At 34.7% G+C, this 17153-nt stretch overlaps 1 protein-coding gene across 1 annotated transcript in view; it reads left to right on the plus strand.

Annotated features, from left to right (window-relative positions):
- LOC111059972 overlaps positions 1 to 17153 on the plus strand; it is an 81519-nt gene that overhangs the window by 54094 nt on the left and 10272 nt on the right. Inside the window, exons 4-6 of the mRNA XM_039438989.1 lie at positions 457 to 567; positions 8056 to 8307; positions 14020 to 14197. Coding sequence (XP_039294923.1) covers positions 457 to 567; positions 8056 to 8307; positions 14020 to 14197 — 541 coding nt within the window. The remainder of the gene's footprint in view (positions 1 to 456; positions 568 to 8055; positions 8308 to 14019; positions 14198 to 17153) is intronic.

The following is a 17153-nucleotide window of genomic DNA, read 5'->3' on the forward strand; positions in this document are numbered from 1 at the left end:
CTGTGGACAAAGATTGCTGAACAAATAGGATTTGAAGGTAATAAAGTATTATTGTAATGAATAGCTTATTTATCTAATTTAGCTAAATTAGCTAAAATAGCTAATTTAGTAGATATTTGTTTATTCAATTTTCAAGATCTCATTATAATCATTGTTTATGAAGAAATTTGGTGGTTATGATAGTAGTTTATTCAATAATTGGCAACTAGCAAACTACTGAACTGGACTGACGTAAACGGTTGCAATGCACGACCATATTCGGCTGAATAAACAGCCGGCAGATTCATCCGATCCAACGGCCGAACGGATCGATTGAATACGGTTCCTTTGGACAGTCACCCTAAACCTGTAGATTTAATAGGTTATTAGATCTAATAATTGTCCTAGAAACCAGTCCTAAAACTCTAGAGACTTGAATATAGTGAATTAATAGAAATTTCCTTTTGCATGTTTCAGTACCCCCTCCACCGCCCCCACATGTGCACCGTGGAACGTGCCAAAGCAGTTGTCTCTCTTCTGGCGGCGCTCTCTCTTTTGCTCAACGGTTACTCTCTCTTTACGGCCGGGGTAAGTATTGGAGTGGTTACAAAGAAATATCAATGTTTTGTAATAAATTGTCGTTGCTTTCCAGGTTTCAATTCAAATAATAAAAAAACATAGCTACAGATCAACAGTTTACATTAACTTCAAATTGATGTTAATTTGAAATGATGTTGACTTGAAGCTTGTCTATACTAGACATGATTAATTTAGTGATATCCACTTTGAACTGTCAGCTTTGATTGAATATGAATGCTATTTTTAATAATGCTGACTGTTTGAAGTGATTTCACTACGGTTCTAACCTGCGTTTTACTCGTATGTATACAGTGGATGAACAGTTGAATGTTCCATGATATTTGGTGGGAAAAACGAAAATATAGGCAAGACATTTTTTTACTTTCCTTGCCATATAGGTAAGGAAAGTATTTCTTTCCGAAAAAAAATTAAGGTACCCCAATTTACAAATTTCTATACGTTTCAAGGTCCCCTGAGTCCAAAAAAGTGTTTTTTACTTTCCTTGCCCTATTACCATAGGTAAGGAAAGTATTGCTTTCCGAAAAAATTAAGGTATCCCAATTTTACAAATTCCTATACGTTTCAAGGTCCCCTGAGTCCAAAAGTGGTTTTTGGGTAATGGTCTGTGTATGTGTATGTATGTGTGTGTGTGTGTGTGTGTGTGTGTGTGTGTGTGTGTGTGTGTGTGTGTGTGTGTGTGTGTGTGTGTGTGTGTGTGTGTGTGTGTGTGTGTGTGTGTGTGTGTGTGTGTGTGTGTGTGTGTGTGTGTGTGTGTGTGTGTGTGTGTGTGTGTGTGTGTGTGTGTGTGTGTGTATGAGTGTATGTGCATCTGTGTACAGGATATTTCATCTCCCAATCAACAGAATAACTTGAATTTTAAATTTGGAACTCAAGGTCCATACACTATAAGGATCCAACACGAACAATTTCGATCAAATTCAATACAATATGGCGGCTAAGATGGCGAAAATGTTGTCAAAAACAGGGTTTTCGCGATTTTCTCAAAAACGGCTCCAACGATTCTGATAAAATTCATACCTAATATAGTTGTTGATAAGCTCTATCAACTGTCACAATTCCCATATCTGTGAAAATTTCAGGAGCTCTACCCCATCTATGCAAAGTTCGATTCTAGATTTCACATTATCAGGCTTCAGATATAATTAAAAAAAAAATTCAAGTGGAAAAGATTGAGCATGAAAATCTCTACGATTAATGTTCAGTAACATTTTCACCTAACATTGAAAATAAGCTCGGAATTCAAGAAAATGTGATTAATTAATTGCAAACGGTTGGCAACTGTTGATTCTATTAAATCATTCACTATGGAGAGATAGCAGACATCGTGTGTCTCCAGCGTTATTGTCCTGTCACCAGCTGGCTCAAATCTTTGAATAGTAGACTTGAGATGCGCGTGATCACTAGCGTCAGGTGATCAATTTTCATAACGGCAATGTATGTTGTATGAATGAAGAAATTTGAATTTAATTGAATCAAGTAACGGCCACAGCACCATAATTTTCAATACCATAAAATTTATTCATCCATTAATTCAATCGCAGTATGTGAATTGTAGGATGATACAAGAAATATGGATGAACAATCCATTTGGTAATGAATGAATACCTACAAATAATAATTGAAATCAATAATTATGAGAATAATGTACTTGGAGATAATAGTAGTTCTGCTTCATTCTAGGTCAGGAACGTTCTTCATCACTGCAGTTTGGCACTAAGGACAAATAAGCGCAAAAAAGCTTCCAATTATTTCCTTCTCAACCACTTTGCAAAAAATGCTATCAAGAGAGGATTAGATCTCAAAATGATTGCGCCCTCTACCCTGTACCCAAATCACACATTTATAAAAATATCCATAGCTACTCATACATGTACTGTACATTATGTATTATTCTGTTGATGAACATAAAGTTTGCCATAGTAGTAAATAGTTCTTATAACAGTTTTACAATGTGTAACATTTTAGAGATGTAAAAATTACTCTCCTCACAGAAGCTACATTGGGAAACAGTCTGACCTAATTCCATAGCCAATTATATCATGAATACATTTTCAATTACCGGTATGTTATAATTTCAATTTTAATTACTCACTCCAGCTCCATTTACTTACTAAATTGTGCGATCAGTTCCAATATTGCTAAACCCAATCATGATGATTACTAAAAAATTGTTAATAGCTTTGGAACAATAATAGTTGGAAATCATGGAACAAATTAATTTACTCAATTCTCTTCCTAGTGAACGGAAAACATATGAAGTGAACGCATAGGTATTCAATTAATTGCTTAGAGTGTGGGAAATTCTGTTAAAATATTCTTTACGAGGATGTCTCTCTACACATGTCGAAGAAGGGAGTGGAAACACAATATTATATTGTATAATATATTTTTTAAACTTCAGAATAATTGTTTGAATAGCTGAATCATTTTCCAGTCATCAATGAGTGATGAATTGATCAAAGCAATCAATAAAAATGCTATGAAACGCTAAGAACTGCTTTCTAGGTTATTCATTGAATCTCGATAATCATTAAACCTCTGGATTCAATGGCCCATTAAATTTAAGAAGTGTCCTAGAAACCGTGTCTAAGAATGAACTTACAAAATGCAAAGAAGTGATAAATTAAACAAGACAGTCGTACAGTAATCCTATAAAACATTTGCGGGCCTATTATAATAATATCATATAAGGATTAAATGAATAATGTAATCATTATCATATTAGCTTCAGATTTTCATGTTACCGTTCAAGGGTTAATGCCCTTATTAAAGATTCTAGGACACTCATTAAATCTGATGTTTCATTTAGGTGGGCCGTCCACTAGAACCGTTTACGTCCGAACTAGCATCGGCCGAAAACGACCGAACGATCCCCCAACAAAGAAAGGAATAGATGCTCGTCCATTGCAACAGGTTCATACGTCCGTGCACGGCCGTCTCCGGCCGATCAATTTTTCGATCCGAATTAAATGGATTTTCCGGCTCTATCCGGCCGAACTAAACTAGTCGAGCTGAGACAACAAAGTGTTCCTAACCTAAAATTGTTTCTCAGTCTTGTTTGTTTTTGTTTTTTGAAGTTGTTCTATTTTATAAAGCTGTAACTATGGACGATGAAAAATGATAGGTTTGGTTCAAGAGAATGTTTCATTGTGGGATTTGAGAGACGAAAGATACTAGTAGTTCTGCGAACTACTAGTAGACCTTGCTCATGAATGCAACTTTAACAACTTTAAAATTGATGAGAAGGGCCTTTATGAAAGTACAGTATATTGTGAAGACTTTGCAATGTCATCTATATTTTTCCAGTGACAATGCTTCCAGGGACACGGGAATTATAAATGTCTTTCGAGGAAGTACCTTCACATCGTTCCCATATTTACAATATTAACCTATATATTACAACTTTTTTTTAATAATTAGTTATAAGATATTGGTCAACTGACGGAAAAATGTGATATGCAGAAGGCAATTTAGATGATGAATCGTCTCACAGACGATAGTAAGACAGAAAATGATTCTAAATAAGATTGGTTTGTTGGTGTCAATGACAGGACGTTGCTAATGATGGTTTTAATGGAAAGCGGTTTTAATGTTATGGCTTGTTATGCTATGCAGAATGTTAAATGCTCACAACTCGGTTTCCGATCTCATACTAGAAGGAAAAACAAAAGCTAATAGTTTTCCAGAAACTATTCATATATGAATCAGGGAAGTTTCGTGTTGAAGAGGGGAAAAATGTGCAGTCAAGTGAGAAGAGAAGGTTTCTACAATTAATAAATACAGCACATTTCAGAGCAGCACAGGTTCTATTATAAAAAATTACTTAAATCACTTGTTTTTTACTTATATTTATTTTGGGCAAGATTCACTCTTAATGTATTGTAAATACAATGGTCTTTCATTTAAAAAAAAATAAAAATTGCTGTATCTTGCAAGATAACGGCGCTAGATACAAAGAAGTAACTTTCTGGAAGGAGGTTGGTCTGTGGTTTTTCAAATTACAAAGAAACCGGAGGTCTTATCAAAAATCGATACACATTACGTTTCTGCGCCTTGTTTCAAAGAACTCGTATACCAAATTTTCTCAAAATCGGACAATAACAGCGACTGTAACTGCGGTACAAACAAACAAACAGACAAAAGCCGATCGAGTCGAAACTAAGACCTCAGCTACGCTTCGGTCAATCATCTTCATGATGTTCAAAGGAATCTGTGGACAAAGATTGCTGAACAAATAGGATTTGAAGGTAATAAAGTATTATTGTAATGAATAGCTTATTTATCTAATTTAGCTAAATTAGCTAAAATAGCTAATTTAGTAGATATTTGTTTATTCAATTTTCAAGATCTCATTATAATCATTGTTTATGAAGAAATTTGGTGGTTATGATAGTAGTTTATTCAATAATTGGCAACTAGCAAACTACTGAACTGGACTGACGTAAACGGTTGCAATGCACGACCATATTCGGCTGAATAAACAGCCGGCAGATTCATCCGATCCAACGGCCGAACGGATCGATTGAATACGGTTCCTTTGGACAGTCACCCTAAACCTGTAGATTTAATAGGTTATTAGATCTAATAATTGTCCTAGAAACCAGTCCTAAAACTCTAGAGACTTGAATATAGTGAATTAATAGAAATTTCCTTTTGCATGTTTCAGTACCCCCTCCACCGCCCCCACATGTGCACCGTGGAACGTGCCAAAGCAGTTGTCTCTCTTCTGGCGGCGCTCTCTCTTTTGCTCAACGGTTACTCTCTCTTTACGGCGGGGTAAGTATTGGAGTGGTTACAAAGAAATATCAATGTTTTGTAATAAATTGTCGTTGCTTTCCAGGTTTCAATTCAAATAATAAAAAAACATAGCTACAGATCAACAGTTTACATTAACTTCAAATTGATGTTAATTTGAAATGATGTTGACTTGAAGCTTGTCTATACTAGACATGATTAATTTAGTGATATCCACTTTGAACTGTCAGCTTTGATTGAATATGAATGCTATTTTTAATAATGCTGACTGTTTGAAGTGATTTCACTACGGTTCTAACCTGCGTTTTACTCGTATGTATACAGTGGATGAACAGTTGAATGTTCCATGATATTTGGTGGGAAAAACGAAAATATAGGCAAGACATTTTTTTACTTTCCTTGCCATATAGGTAAGGAAAGTATTTCTTTCCGAAAAAATTAAGGTACCCCAATTTACAAATTTCTATACGTTTCAAGGTCCCCTGAGTCCAAAAAAGTGTTTTTACTTTCCTTGCCCTATTACCATAGGTAAGGAAAGTATTGCTTTCCGAAAAAATTAAGGTATCCCAATTTTACAAATTCCTATACGTTTCAAGGTCCCCTGAGTCCAAAAGTGGTTTTTGGGTAATGGTCTGTGTATGTGTATGTATGTGTGTGTGTGGTGTGTGTGTGTGTGTGTGTGTGTGTGTGTGTGTGTGTGTGTGGTGTGTGTGTGTGTGTGTGTGTGTGTGTGTGTGTGTGTGTGTGTGTGTGTGTGTGTGTGTTGTGTGTGTGTGTGTGTGTATGTGTGTGTGTGTGTGTGTGTGTGTGTGTGTGTGTGTGTATGAGTATATGTGCGTCTGTGTACAGGATATTTCATCTCCCAATCAACAGAATAACTTGAATTTTAAATTTGGAACTCAAGGTCCATACACTATAAGGATCCAACACGAACAATTTCGATCAAATTCAATACAATATGGCGGCTAAGATGGCGAAAATGTTGTCAAAAACAGGGTTTTCGCGATTTTCTCAAAAACGGCTCCAACGATTCTGATAAAATTCATACCTAATATAGTTGTTGATAAGCTCTATCAACTGTCACAATTCCCATATCTGTGAAAATTTCAGGAGCTCTACCCCATCTATGCAAAGTTCGATTCTAGATTTCACATTATCAGGCTTCAGATATAATAAAAAAAAAATTCAAGTGGAAAAGATTGAGCATGAAAATCTCTACGATTAATGTTCAGTAACATTTTCACCTAACATTGAAAATAAGCTCGGAATTCAAGAAAATGTGATTAATTAATTGCAAACGGTTGGCAACTGTTGATTCTATTAAATCATTCACTATGGAGAGATAGCAGACATCGTGTGTCTCCAGCGTTATTGTCCTGTCACCAGCTGGCTCAAATCTTTGAATAGTAGACTTGAGATGCGCGTGATCACTAGCGTCAGGTGATCAATTTTCATAACGGCAAGGAAAGTTGTGAGTACGCCACACCAGTTTTTTTTTTTTTTTGAATTGGCTCTACAAATCATTTACTTTTCAGATTTTTATTTCATTTTTTCATTTACTTTTTAGATTTTTTTAGATTTTTTTTGAATTGGCTCTACAAATCATTTGCTCTTAATTATCAGGGCCTCATCACGCAGTAATATAGTAATATTTTAAAGTCACAAAGATAATATTTCACCAATAATTATAAATCAGATTTGATTCTGAAGTATGCCCGTGTTGAAAGTATTAAATAATTTATAACTGTCAATGTACAAAGTATTCATATGCACTATTTATGAGCATACTTATTATGTAATGGGGCTTTGAATATTGAGTTTTCATATCACTTTATTTCTCCTGACTGGAACACAACTCGGAGTAAGGAAAAATATTTCCTTATTCCGTGACTTGCGCTAGATAGTCTTAGGGTGTCATCACATTGAATACGTGTATGGCAAGTACACACGTCTGATCATAGACGAGCCGAAGAACAATACTTGAAAAGTGCCATTGAAACACGTTGTGACTTGCATGTAGCTGCTCACACTGAGCGTTACTAGCAAATGCAAGTGTTCACAGTGAGTGTTCCCATTGCTCTTTCCAGATTCTGTTTTCATCTGCACGTTTGGTCAAGCATAACAACGCTTGCACTTGGACATGCATAACAAAGCTTGCACTTGGACATGCATAAGAAAGCTTGCACTTGGACATACGCATTCATTGTGATCATACCCTTAAGGTCTCTTCAAACTTACGCTGAAATACGTCCTATCCCCAATGTTAAATCCAGTAGCTTTGTATATTGATAGATAGGACGGCTACCTACGTATTCCAAAAACGTATTTTAGCGTAGCGTAGCGTGTTGTTAAGAGACCTTTAGCTACGCTACGCTTAGCTGAAATACGTCTTCGGAAGACGTAGCCGTCGCTATCTTCCGATATTTTTGAAAGCCGCGCTACGCTAATGTGAACACTGATTTAACTTTCAATTTTCGGAGATAGGACGGTTACGTCTTCCAAAGAGGTACTTCAACTTAGCGTAGCATAATGTAAAGTGACCTTTAGGTCGATATTAACGTTATGAGAAAACATACATGTTTCCGATACATCAATGTTCTGGGCTTGACGTTTTCCACCACATTGATGTTGAACACTCGATACATCGAAGTATCGATGTTGACCTTTCGATACTTATATGTATTGGAGCATCGATGTTTAGAAAATGTTTTTCATGACCAGGTTCGCCTGCACGAGGGCGAACACATCTGCGACATGAACGAGAACTACCGCGAGGCAATGCGGGTGATCAACGCGATTGACACCATTCTGACGCTGATTGTGCCGCTCGTGTTGATTGTCATCATGAACACCATGATCACCAGGAACCTGTTGAAGTTCGGCAAGAGGCTGCAGCAGCAGGATGGTACCGGAAACGGAAGTGTGGCCGCGCCACCGGTCGCTTCCGATTTCAACCTCAATCAGGTCAACCAGGTGAGGAGTGCACAATGTAAATAAATAAAATGTAATTGTCAGTAAGCCACAAACACGAGACAAAGTCAACATGAAACATAAACAGTCACTATTATATCATAATATTATTGAAACTATGAACAGTCATATTATTAAGATCAGTATTATATCTACGATTCTATATTTTCTAAATAGAAAGGTTATGTTTTGAGACCTGAGCCGATTAGTTTATCAAACAAACTCTTCCCAAATCTATATAGAGAAAGGAATTGACTTATACATGAGCGAGATATGAAATACATGTTGACGCATTAGAATTTGGATAGCGGATAGGTCGTTATCATATGCATGATTGATATGAACTTTATTCAAGTGTATCATATAGGTACAGATGCATTACATATTGATATTCACTGTGCATTATCAACAATAATATTGATAATTGAATGATTCAGCCTTGTTTCCTCTTACATATTATTAATAGGACAGTATCTATATCTCATCAATAGTATTCTTCATCCAATGTGATTCAGTTTAGCTCATGAATTCTGATACATGTTTGTAGGACGCAGGTATTATTTGAACGGTATACCACTGATTTCATATAGGGGGATTTCAGCATGCAGCTAAAGATTTTTTTTTTTTGAAGAGAAGTTTCATGGAACGACTTATATGGAGAAATTTATTAATATTTCATAGCATAGAGAGCTTTCAAATTGGAATGGAGATGTATCGGTGAAACTTTGAAAAATAGTTGGAAATCTGACTAAAGAATCTCATCACTAGTATGAGGTTAGTTTTGTTGTATTTTCAAAGATTATGATTATGAATGGAGCAGGAGGAATAATAAACGTATACGTTTTCATTTAAAAAGTAAACCAGAACTGAAACGTGAGAGATTAACTTATATATGGAGGATGACAATGTAGGTAGTAAAGAGAAAATTGAATTATCTATATTGATTAGTTTTCTTCATTTATATGGATAGCAATATAATCTGGATTATATATTCTATTTTGTAACAATGAGAATTAATCCACGTCAGCATTTTCCCTATGTATTCAAACCTGACCAATCGGAATGAACTATAGTAATATGTTTTGTAAGCATCATTATAGGTTTTTCACCAGAAATTTCAAGTTCAAGTGTGATTTTAAGGATTTGGCGTCTCACTCCAAACAAAAAATAAATCCAAACTTATTGATTTATTTTCCAATCTTGCAATTAGTTTCCTCAAGATTGTTGAAATAATTTCAAGTTTTGTACGGGACCTACCTTTTAGGGTATTGATGAACATTAATACCTGTTATTGGTATTGGTTTTAGTAAAGTATAAATCAAATGTTTCAAGTGGGAGAATGAATTGAGATTAACACTTGACCGGGATGAAAAAAGTTCTCTATGTATAACCTTGAATGCAACCTGGACAAGGGTAGAGAACATAAAAAGTGGTTCAATGCATAAACCCTCATCATGATTGTTTCATTACGCTGAAATGTCCCCTCGAGCACTCTTAGTTCCATATTCGAAATTAATCTGATAATGAATTTTCTCGCTGCAAAGAAGTAACACATGCATGCCTCAGCAATTGAGATGAATTATAAATCAATTAACAACTTTCTCGCCTATTCAATTATAGGAGTATTTCCAACGTGCGATACTGAATAACCTAAGTGCTTTCTCTTTGATTCTTTGAAACCAAGCTCCCAATCTCTTTTTACGATCACGAAAATGTCGACCGTAGTAAAGTTATTTTACCAAAGAAGATATTGGATGGATATCCTCTTTTTTCAAGAATGAACGTTTTGATACAACGTTCTAATTTAATTTTGATTCAAGATACAATATTACATGATATATTAAATATCATTATTATCATTGAACCACATTTCACCTCAATCGTTGCATACACAGTTTACACTTTGTAGAATTAAATTAATGATTTGAATTCAGTTGTAATCTTTAATAGTTTAGGTAACATCATTCATGTACATTCTCTATCATTATGAACTAGGAAAAACGTTCTATAGAATTTCAGTCAGCTTATAAATCATTATGATATACATAACTGGAAAACGAATCTAACCAAATTTCTCTCTTTCTCCTGCTTCTCATCTTGTCTCTTCTTCCATTTCTCGCCGTCTATCTCACTCTTCTTCTAATGAAGAGATAGAATATATTTGTCACCTATATTAAATTTGTCACTTGAAGACATTGATAACGGTGCAGAAATCGATAGTCCGTGCTATAAAAAGAAAGAGTAGATATGAACGAACATTATTTTCCTCTATTTCAGTGTTTTAGATGTTTGCCTCTTAGATATATGTATGTTTTCACGGTCCTGTCTGTTCTATGTAATGTCTAGAAACTGTGGTCAGGCGTTGCTCAGGTATGTCCCCAGCTATCTAGCTAGGAGAATGACAGCCGATTTTGTGAGACTTCCCAGATCGTATACCACTTGTTTCCAGAAATCATTTGTGATTCTTGGGCCCAAGTTTTTCAATAACATCGCAATTTAAATCAAGAGAATTCAGAATCAACGTGTTTTTGAAAAAAAATCTTAGATGGCTCAGAGGTCTTATGCTTGACCATTTAGAATCCTTATTCAATGAAATTTCTTGATTTAAATTGAATTTTGGTGGCTTGCAATAAGCATTAGTAAGATGAGCTGTTATTGGAAAGTGTGCAAGGTGAGTGAATGTGAGAGTGAATGGATGCCAGTCTTTTCTTGCCCTCTTCATTTTCTTTCTCCATGTATCCATGAATTCAAATTTAATTACGGTGATATTCATTCCTACTTGCAAGTTTGTTTATTTATACTCCCAGCAAGTAATATATTTCATTCGAATTCACAAATTTCTTTCTAATAGAACCTACCTAAAGTATTTATTTTATTAATATTTTTAAATTATTTTTTATCTTACTGATCTGTGTGTTTTTCTTGTTCTTATTGATTCTGATTGTGAATATTGTGGGTTTGAATAAATGAAATTTGAATTTGAATTTTGAATATTACATTATCTATCTATCCATTTATATTACAACATATTATACGAGAGAATATGTGAAATATTGCGTCGCCCATATTGTCTGAAATTGAAAGCAAATCTACTCTGTCAGCAAAAAGCACTTGAAATAATATCTTGGAAACTGCTTGTATTTGTTGGAACACTTGGGTTTCTGCAATGAATTTCTAGAATTTGAGTTCCATAACGCCACTGAGAGAAAAAAACACACTGAGGAAAGATATAATATTTTTAGAAACACAAACTGAGGAAAGATACAATATTTTTTCTGTGATGAAGCCTAGTTCCCATTCTGGCAGTTTGCAATATCACAACAAAACGACGAGCTTGTAGAGCGAATTTTACAACTTTGTCGTCTATTGTTTCCATTTCGGCGCAAACTGCATAAAAATGTGTGCAATAACAACATAGACGACAACTCAGCACTAATCTGAGACTTTGCTCTAGAGACCTTGAGCACTATAAAAATATATAGAAGTGACCATAACTCACTTATTTTTGGGTATATTCATGAATCTGACTTTTTGGGCCCATACACAGTATTATAGCCTATCCTAATGTTTATTATACTGTATAATACTATATAATACTGTTCAATGTTTTACTATTACTATATTCACAACTAGGCTAGAATGGCTCACAATCTACCTAAACTATGAAATAAATCATCAATTAATGAAAGATGTAGTGTTAATAGCTACGATGTACTTCTTCGATTCCTGGAATGTCATGACCATTTAGTAACAAGTAAAACATTACCAAATTCCAACTATTTTTGATGAGATTATACAACTTTCTTGTAACCTAATGATATAACCGGAGAGACTGAGAATGGTTCAACCAAACTGGGCTCACGATACTTTAAAGCTTGCGAAAACCTCAAAAAAAAAAACTTATTCCCAATGCACTAATAGGTCTTCTTTGCTGAACATAGTTGCGGCTAAAAGAGGTGGAGGGAAAGAGAAAATAATGCACCGTAAGTTACTTTCCAATTTTCACTCCTGGTTTCTCTGTCTAAAGTGATATTCACTTTCAATAGCCAGCATTTCAGCTATTTATAAGAGATTCTGACAGTATAAAGTGAATCTCAATATAATATCAATGACTCCGGGAAAGCTGAACTTCGTGAAACGCTAGAAGCCCTTCTGTGGAACAATACGTCTTGCGAAAATACCCACACATAAAAGCTAAGACCGAAATATCATTCACTCATTCATTCATATAACAAAAATTACTTTCAACTGTGCTCCGTTACTCTTCTTCTTCTACTTAATTCATTTAGGAAGAAGAAGAAGAAGATGATGATGAAGGAGAATGGGTGGAGGAGGTGTAGAAGAAAAAGGAGGAGGAAGAGGAGGAGAAGAATAAGAAGAAGCCGGAGGAAGTAAGAACGTTGAAACACGAAGAAGGATACAGAATGTTACCGTTCACCGCAATATTGACTTTCGATTTAACGGAATTGAATCGATTTCCGGTTGAAATTGTATTGGAAAATAATTGAATCTATCATTTGGAAGTCACTCAAGAGCCAAATTCATATATCACTTTCATCCCTTCCTTGAATTATTGACAGTTGAAATTCAATTTCGTCAGCAGCGCGTTAAGAATAATTACTTATTCGGAAGATGAATGACATCTGCTATTGTGAGATTCACTTCACACTGTCAGCATTTCCCACGAAAAACATCAATGCTTCCCATCCGATCAATGGTAATTGTTCCAAGTGATTCTAACAAGTCAGTCAGCTTCACTCTCGCATTATCATTCATCTCCACTTTTCATGATTGAAAAATTATCTCGATCCTCTCGAAAAATGGATTCAGTGAACGGGGATGACACAAATTCCTGCCACAAAATTCATCTTGAGGATGTTGATTGACTGTAGATGTTCAGTCAATTCTCAATAATGCCATAGAGGGAAGAATATATTTCTCCTCTGATAATACGAAAACCATTTCTGTTCTTCAACTATTTTGATAATATTAGTTACACCTGATTTATAATCAGGTACACCCGATAATACAAAGTCATTCTATAATGGAGATCAATATTTCGATCGTTGTATAGTAATCTCTCGATAATACGTAGTTATTATGGGATCAATGTAGAACACGTTTATTATTACATATTCAAATTCCTAGTTCAATATTAATAATCAATTTTCTCTTATAATGAAGAAAACAGTGGAAGCGAGATGGTACCAATAGGCAAAGTATGATAAACGCAAAGAGTTGGGTACTTGAAGAATCAGTGAATGTTTTTTTTTTCACTCTTCAAATATAATGTGATGAGAAATTATTCAGCCTTACAACATCAGCCTTCATCATTCAGCCTAACATCAACAATTTAATTCTAACTTGATCCAATGGAACAGCGAACAAATACCAATTGATTGATAATTGACAATAATCAATTTTCTAAACATCAATCATATTCTTGATTCTATATTGCATAATATTCCATGCAATGGAAAACAATTCTTTACGCAATAATATTATGTCTGAGAAAAACAATTCAGGGTTCCTATAACTTTTCCTATATCAAATTGAATTGAATGAGTGCCTCTATTTTATTCCTAGGAAGGTAAGCTTTCTTGGCCCTATTACACCCAACCCTCACTCGTAATTTTGAGGAGATTACATTGTGTAGAATATTATTTATTGAGAAAAGATCTATTTATTCTATTCTATTCAATTGATTCATTTCAGTCGAACGGCTCCAACAAGATACGATGTGGATCGCAGCAGAGCTCGTTTCACTCGTCACAAAACCGGCCTTCATCGAGTTCGAGTCATGTGCAGTTGCAACAGATGCAGCCGATTGCAGTCACCGCTCGACTCTCCACCAAATCCAACGACAACTTGCCTCACATCACCAGATGCATACGTGAGAATTATTATACTTTATCTATTCAACTTCCTAGAATCTAAGATGATAATTGAGTCGAAGAAATCTATTAAAAATAATTATTAATAATTTTCTTCAAATGGACCAAATGAATGAAAACTGACCTTTGAGTTCTAACACTGCATTAAACGTGTTTTAGTGATCCTCCATGATGAAAACACAATAAGTATGCCAAGCTATCAAAAATGAATGATATTAGTGTAATTCGTAATATTATACAATATTCTTGTGTATTCATTCGACAATGAAAAATAGTGAAGACTTTATTAGGAATTTCTGGAGGCTTCACCAAAGTCCGAGAGTTTCTATTTTTTATACGGCTTTCTCCCGGTGCTCTGTTCTCCATTACTAGAATAGAAGAATAGAATAGAATAAAAAATGCTTTTATCCTCCATTAAACTATAAATACACAATAATTAAACACACACTTACGGCTTGATCACACGATCGCCAGCCGGAAAGTCGGAAAAACATGCGATTGTGGAAAATACATAAATATGATCAAAGTGTATAGTAAAATACAAAAATTATACGAAATAATGATGAATCAAGTAGTAACACAGTAAGCAATAATAATGTATAGTGTAATGATCCACTCAGTAACGTGAGTGAATATACAATGAGAAAGATTGAATCCTCAAATTGGAATAAACTCAAAAATAAAACAAGGCTTGAACTGAAATAAACAGAATGTTAAAGAGAGCAGAAAATAACAATTATAAGTGATACCAAAAATCAAGTAGTGAGTGCCTCGACAAAGTAGCCAATTATAGCTCTACCAATTAAATTCTTGGGTGAGAACATGTCTGTAATTCCAGGCTTCTCTACAGTAAGAGGCTAGTTTCTTCCAATCTTTGCCGTTCATGTACATAGTAAACTCTTCCCTTGATTGTTCAACAACACCAAACCATTTCTTCCTCCATTCCTACAAACAAGGGCATCGAGCAATGAAATGGAATACATCTTTAGCCTCCTTCAGATTGCACATCGAGCAAATATAGTTCCCGTTATCTACCCAAGGTTTATAGTTCAAATGGATCAGCTCACCTCTTGCCTTGAAAATCCACCTCATAACCCACATTTGTGTGTCCTTTCCAATGTATTTCTTTTCCGTTTTCCATTACTAATTAGCACTATCACTCCATCAGATATAATAATAATATGGTGATGTCGAACAATTTGAAGATTTGTGGTATGGATTTTGAATTCAGTTCAATAATTCAAGGTTTCACTGCATCTACGACACTCTCGACCAAATGACTGTTATTGCTCCCTGAAACTGCCATCAATCATTTGAAAATCAACCGAGGTGTCAGAACAGTATACTGACAGTAGTGTTATTGATACTGACAGTACACAGTAGCTGACAGTGAAATAAGGCCGGATCCAAGAATGTACGACAATTTATCAACATCTCGAGACGCTTCCATTCACGAAACGGAGGAGGCTTGGAAAATAACATTATCATTATTTCAGAAAGTTGGACGTGGTACATGAATTCATGCCAACAGTCTGTTGTGTTTGATTTGATATTTATACGGGGTTGCATTCAGTAGAAGAACATTGTTTTGCATGATAGCATAGATTTTAGCCTTGAGATATGGAATCGAATTTAAAAGAAAACCACCGTTATAAAATGATATTCCTGTTTAGAAGTGAGGGCTTTATTGTGCTGGATGAAAAGATTTTCCATTATAAGGAATATAATGCATAATATTAATGCAAGATATGTTTAAATGATATATTGATTTATTAAATAAGTACCAAAACACAATCCATTAAAATGATTGGGGAAGGACCAACAGGCAAAGGAAATTCCTTTTCCGAATTTCGATTCATATTGTATCAGATGAAAAGATTATATCAATCAGTTTAAAACATTTTTCATTTGTCACATCTACATAGTTATCAGTGTATCGAGAAAATGGTTTAGGTTATTACACTATTGTAAATATCTACATAACTCCCATAATTCAAAATTATGTACTAGAGATTCATTATGGTCTAACAACCAGGATTAGTTTGTTTATAATGTGATTTCGATAAGCTTTCAATTCATTCCAATAGGGGTACTTGATGCATTATATAGAATCACTACCTATTATTATCTTTGGTGACACGACCGGTTGCGAGTTTTCATCCCATAATAAAATGTTAACAAATAAAATAAAAGGACACTAGTTTATTCCTATTCTATGAAATATCATTGTATTTCGATAAATTCTTTTAAATCCAATGAATCAATGAAGCGACAAGGGTTTCCGAACCGCTGTCAACTTTGATAAAGAATGAGTCGAATTTTTCAATTAGTTTAATTCAATTCATTTCCACAAAAGAATTTGGTAGAATAGACCACAAGTCAATATTATGTGGAAAATCAAGGAAAAATAGCCTACTTCTCCACACGATAAATGACTTTTATTAGATGACGTGGCGAAGTTTGGACAGTAATGTCCACTCTACCACTCAACCACGGAGTGTGTGGAAAAATACTAATTATTGCTAGTGGAAATACGTCCAACAGTCTATTTTCTTTAAAGAAGATCCAGAGATCATTCAATAGTATGATAACGGCCTTATAACGAGTTCTTGAGAGTTTCAAATCTCCAGAAAATCAAACTGCGTCGGAGTATAAAAGCAGCATGAAGTGAAACGCCTGAAGTCACAAAGCAATTCACTGTCACATTAAAAGTTGAGTACTCTCTTACACAGAACACTTGTGCATTTCAAGATGGAGTGTTTTAGTATTACCAGTTATTTCTCGCTTTACTCCAAGCCTGCTTTTTGCTAGAGAATATATACAAGCAGATAGACAGTATTTACTCAAACTCAAACTGCAAGAAAGTTATAATTTATGCTGAAGGACTCACCGTTTCAAATATAGATTCGCTGAAATACTATTCACACAAACTTGATAAGTTTCATCAACTTTGCA

The sequence above is a fragment of the Nilaparvata lugens genome, chromosome 12, assembly GCF_014356525.2.
Source record: "Nilaparvata lugens isolate BPH chromosome 12, ASM1435652v1, whole genome shotgun sequence".
Taxonomy (NCBI): domain Eukaryota; kingdom Metazoa; phylum Arthropoda; class Insecta; order Hemiptera; family Delphacidae; genus Nilaparvata; species Nilaparvata lugens.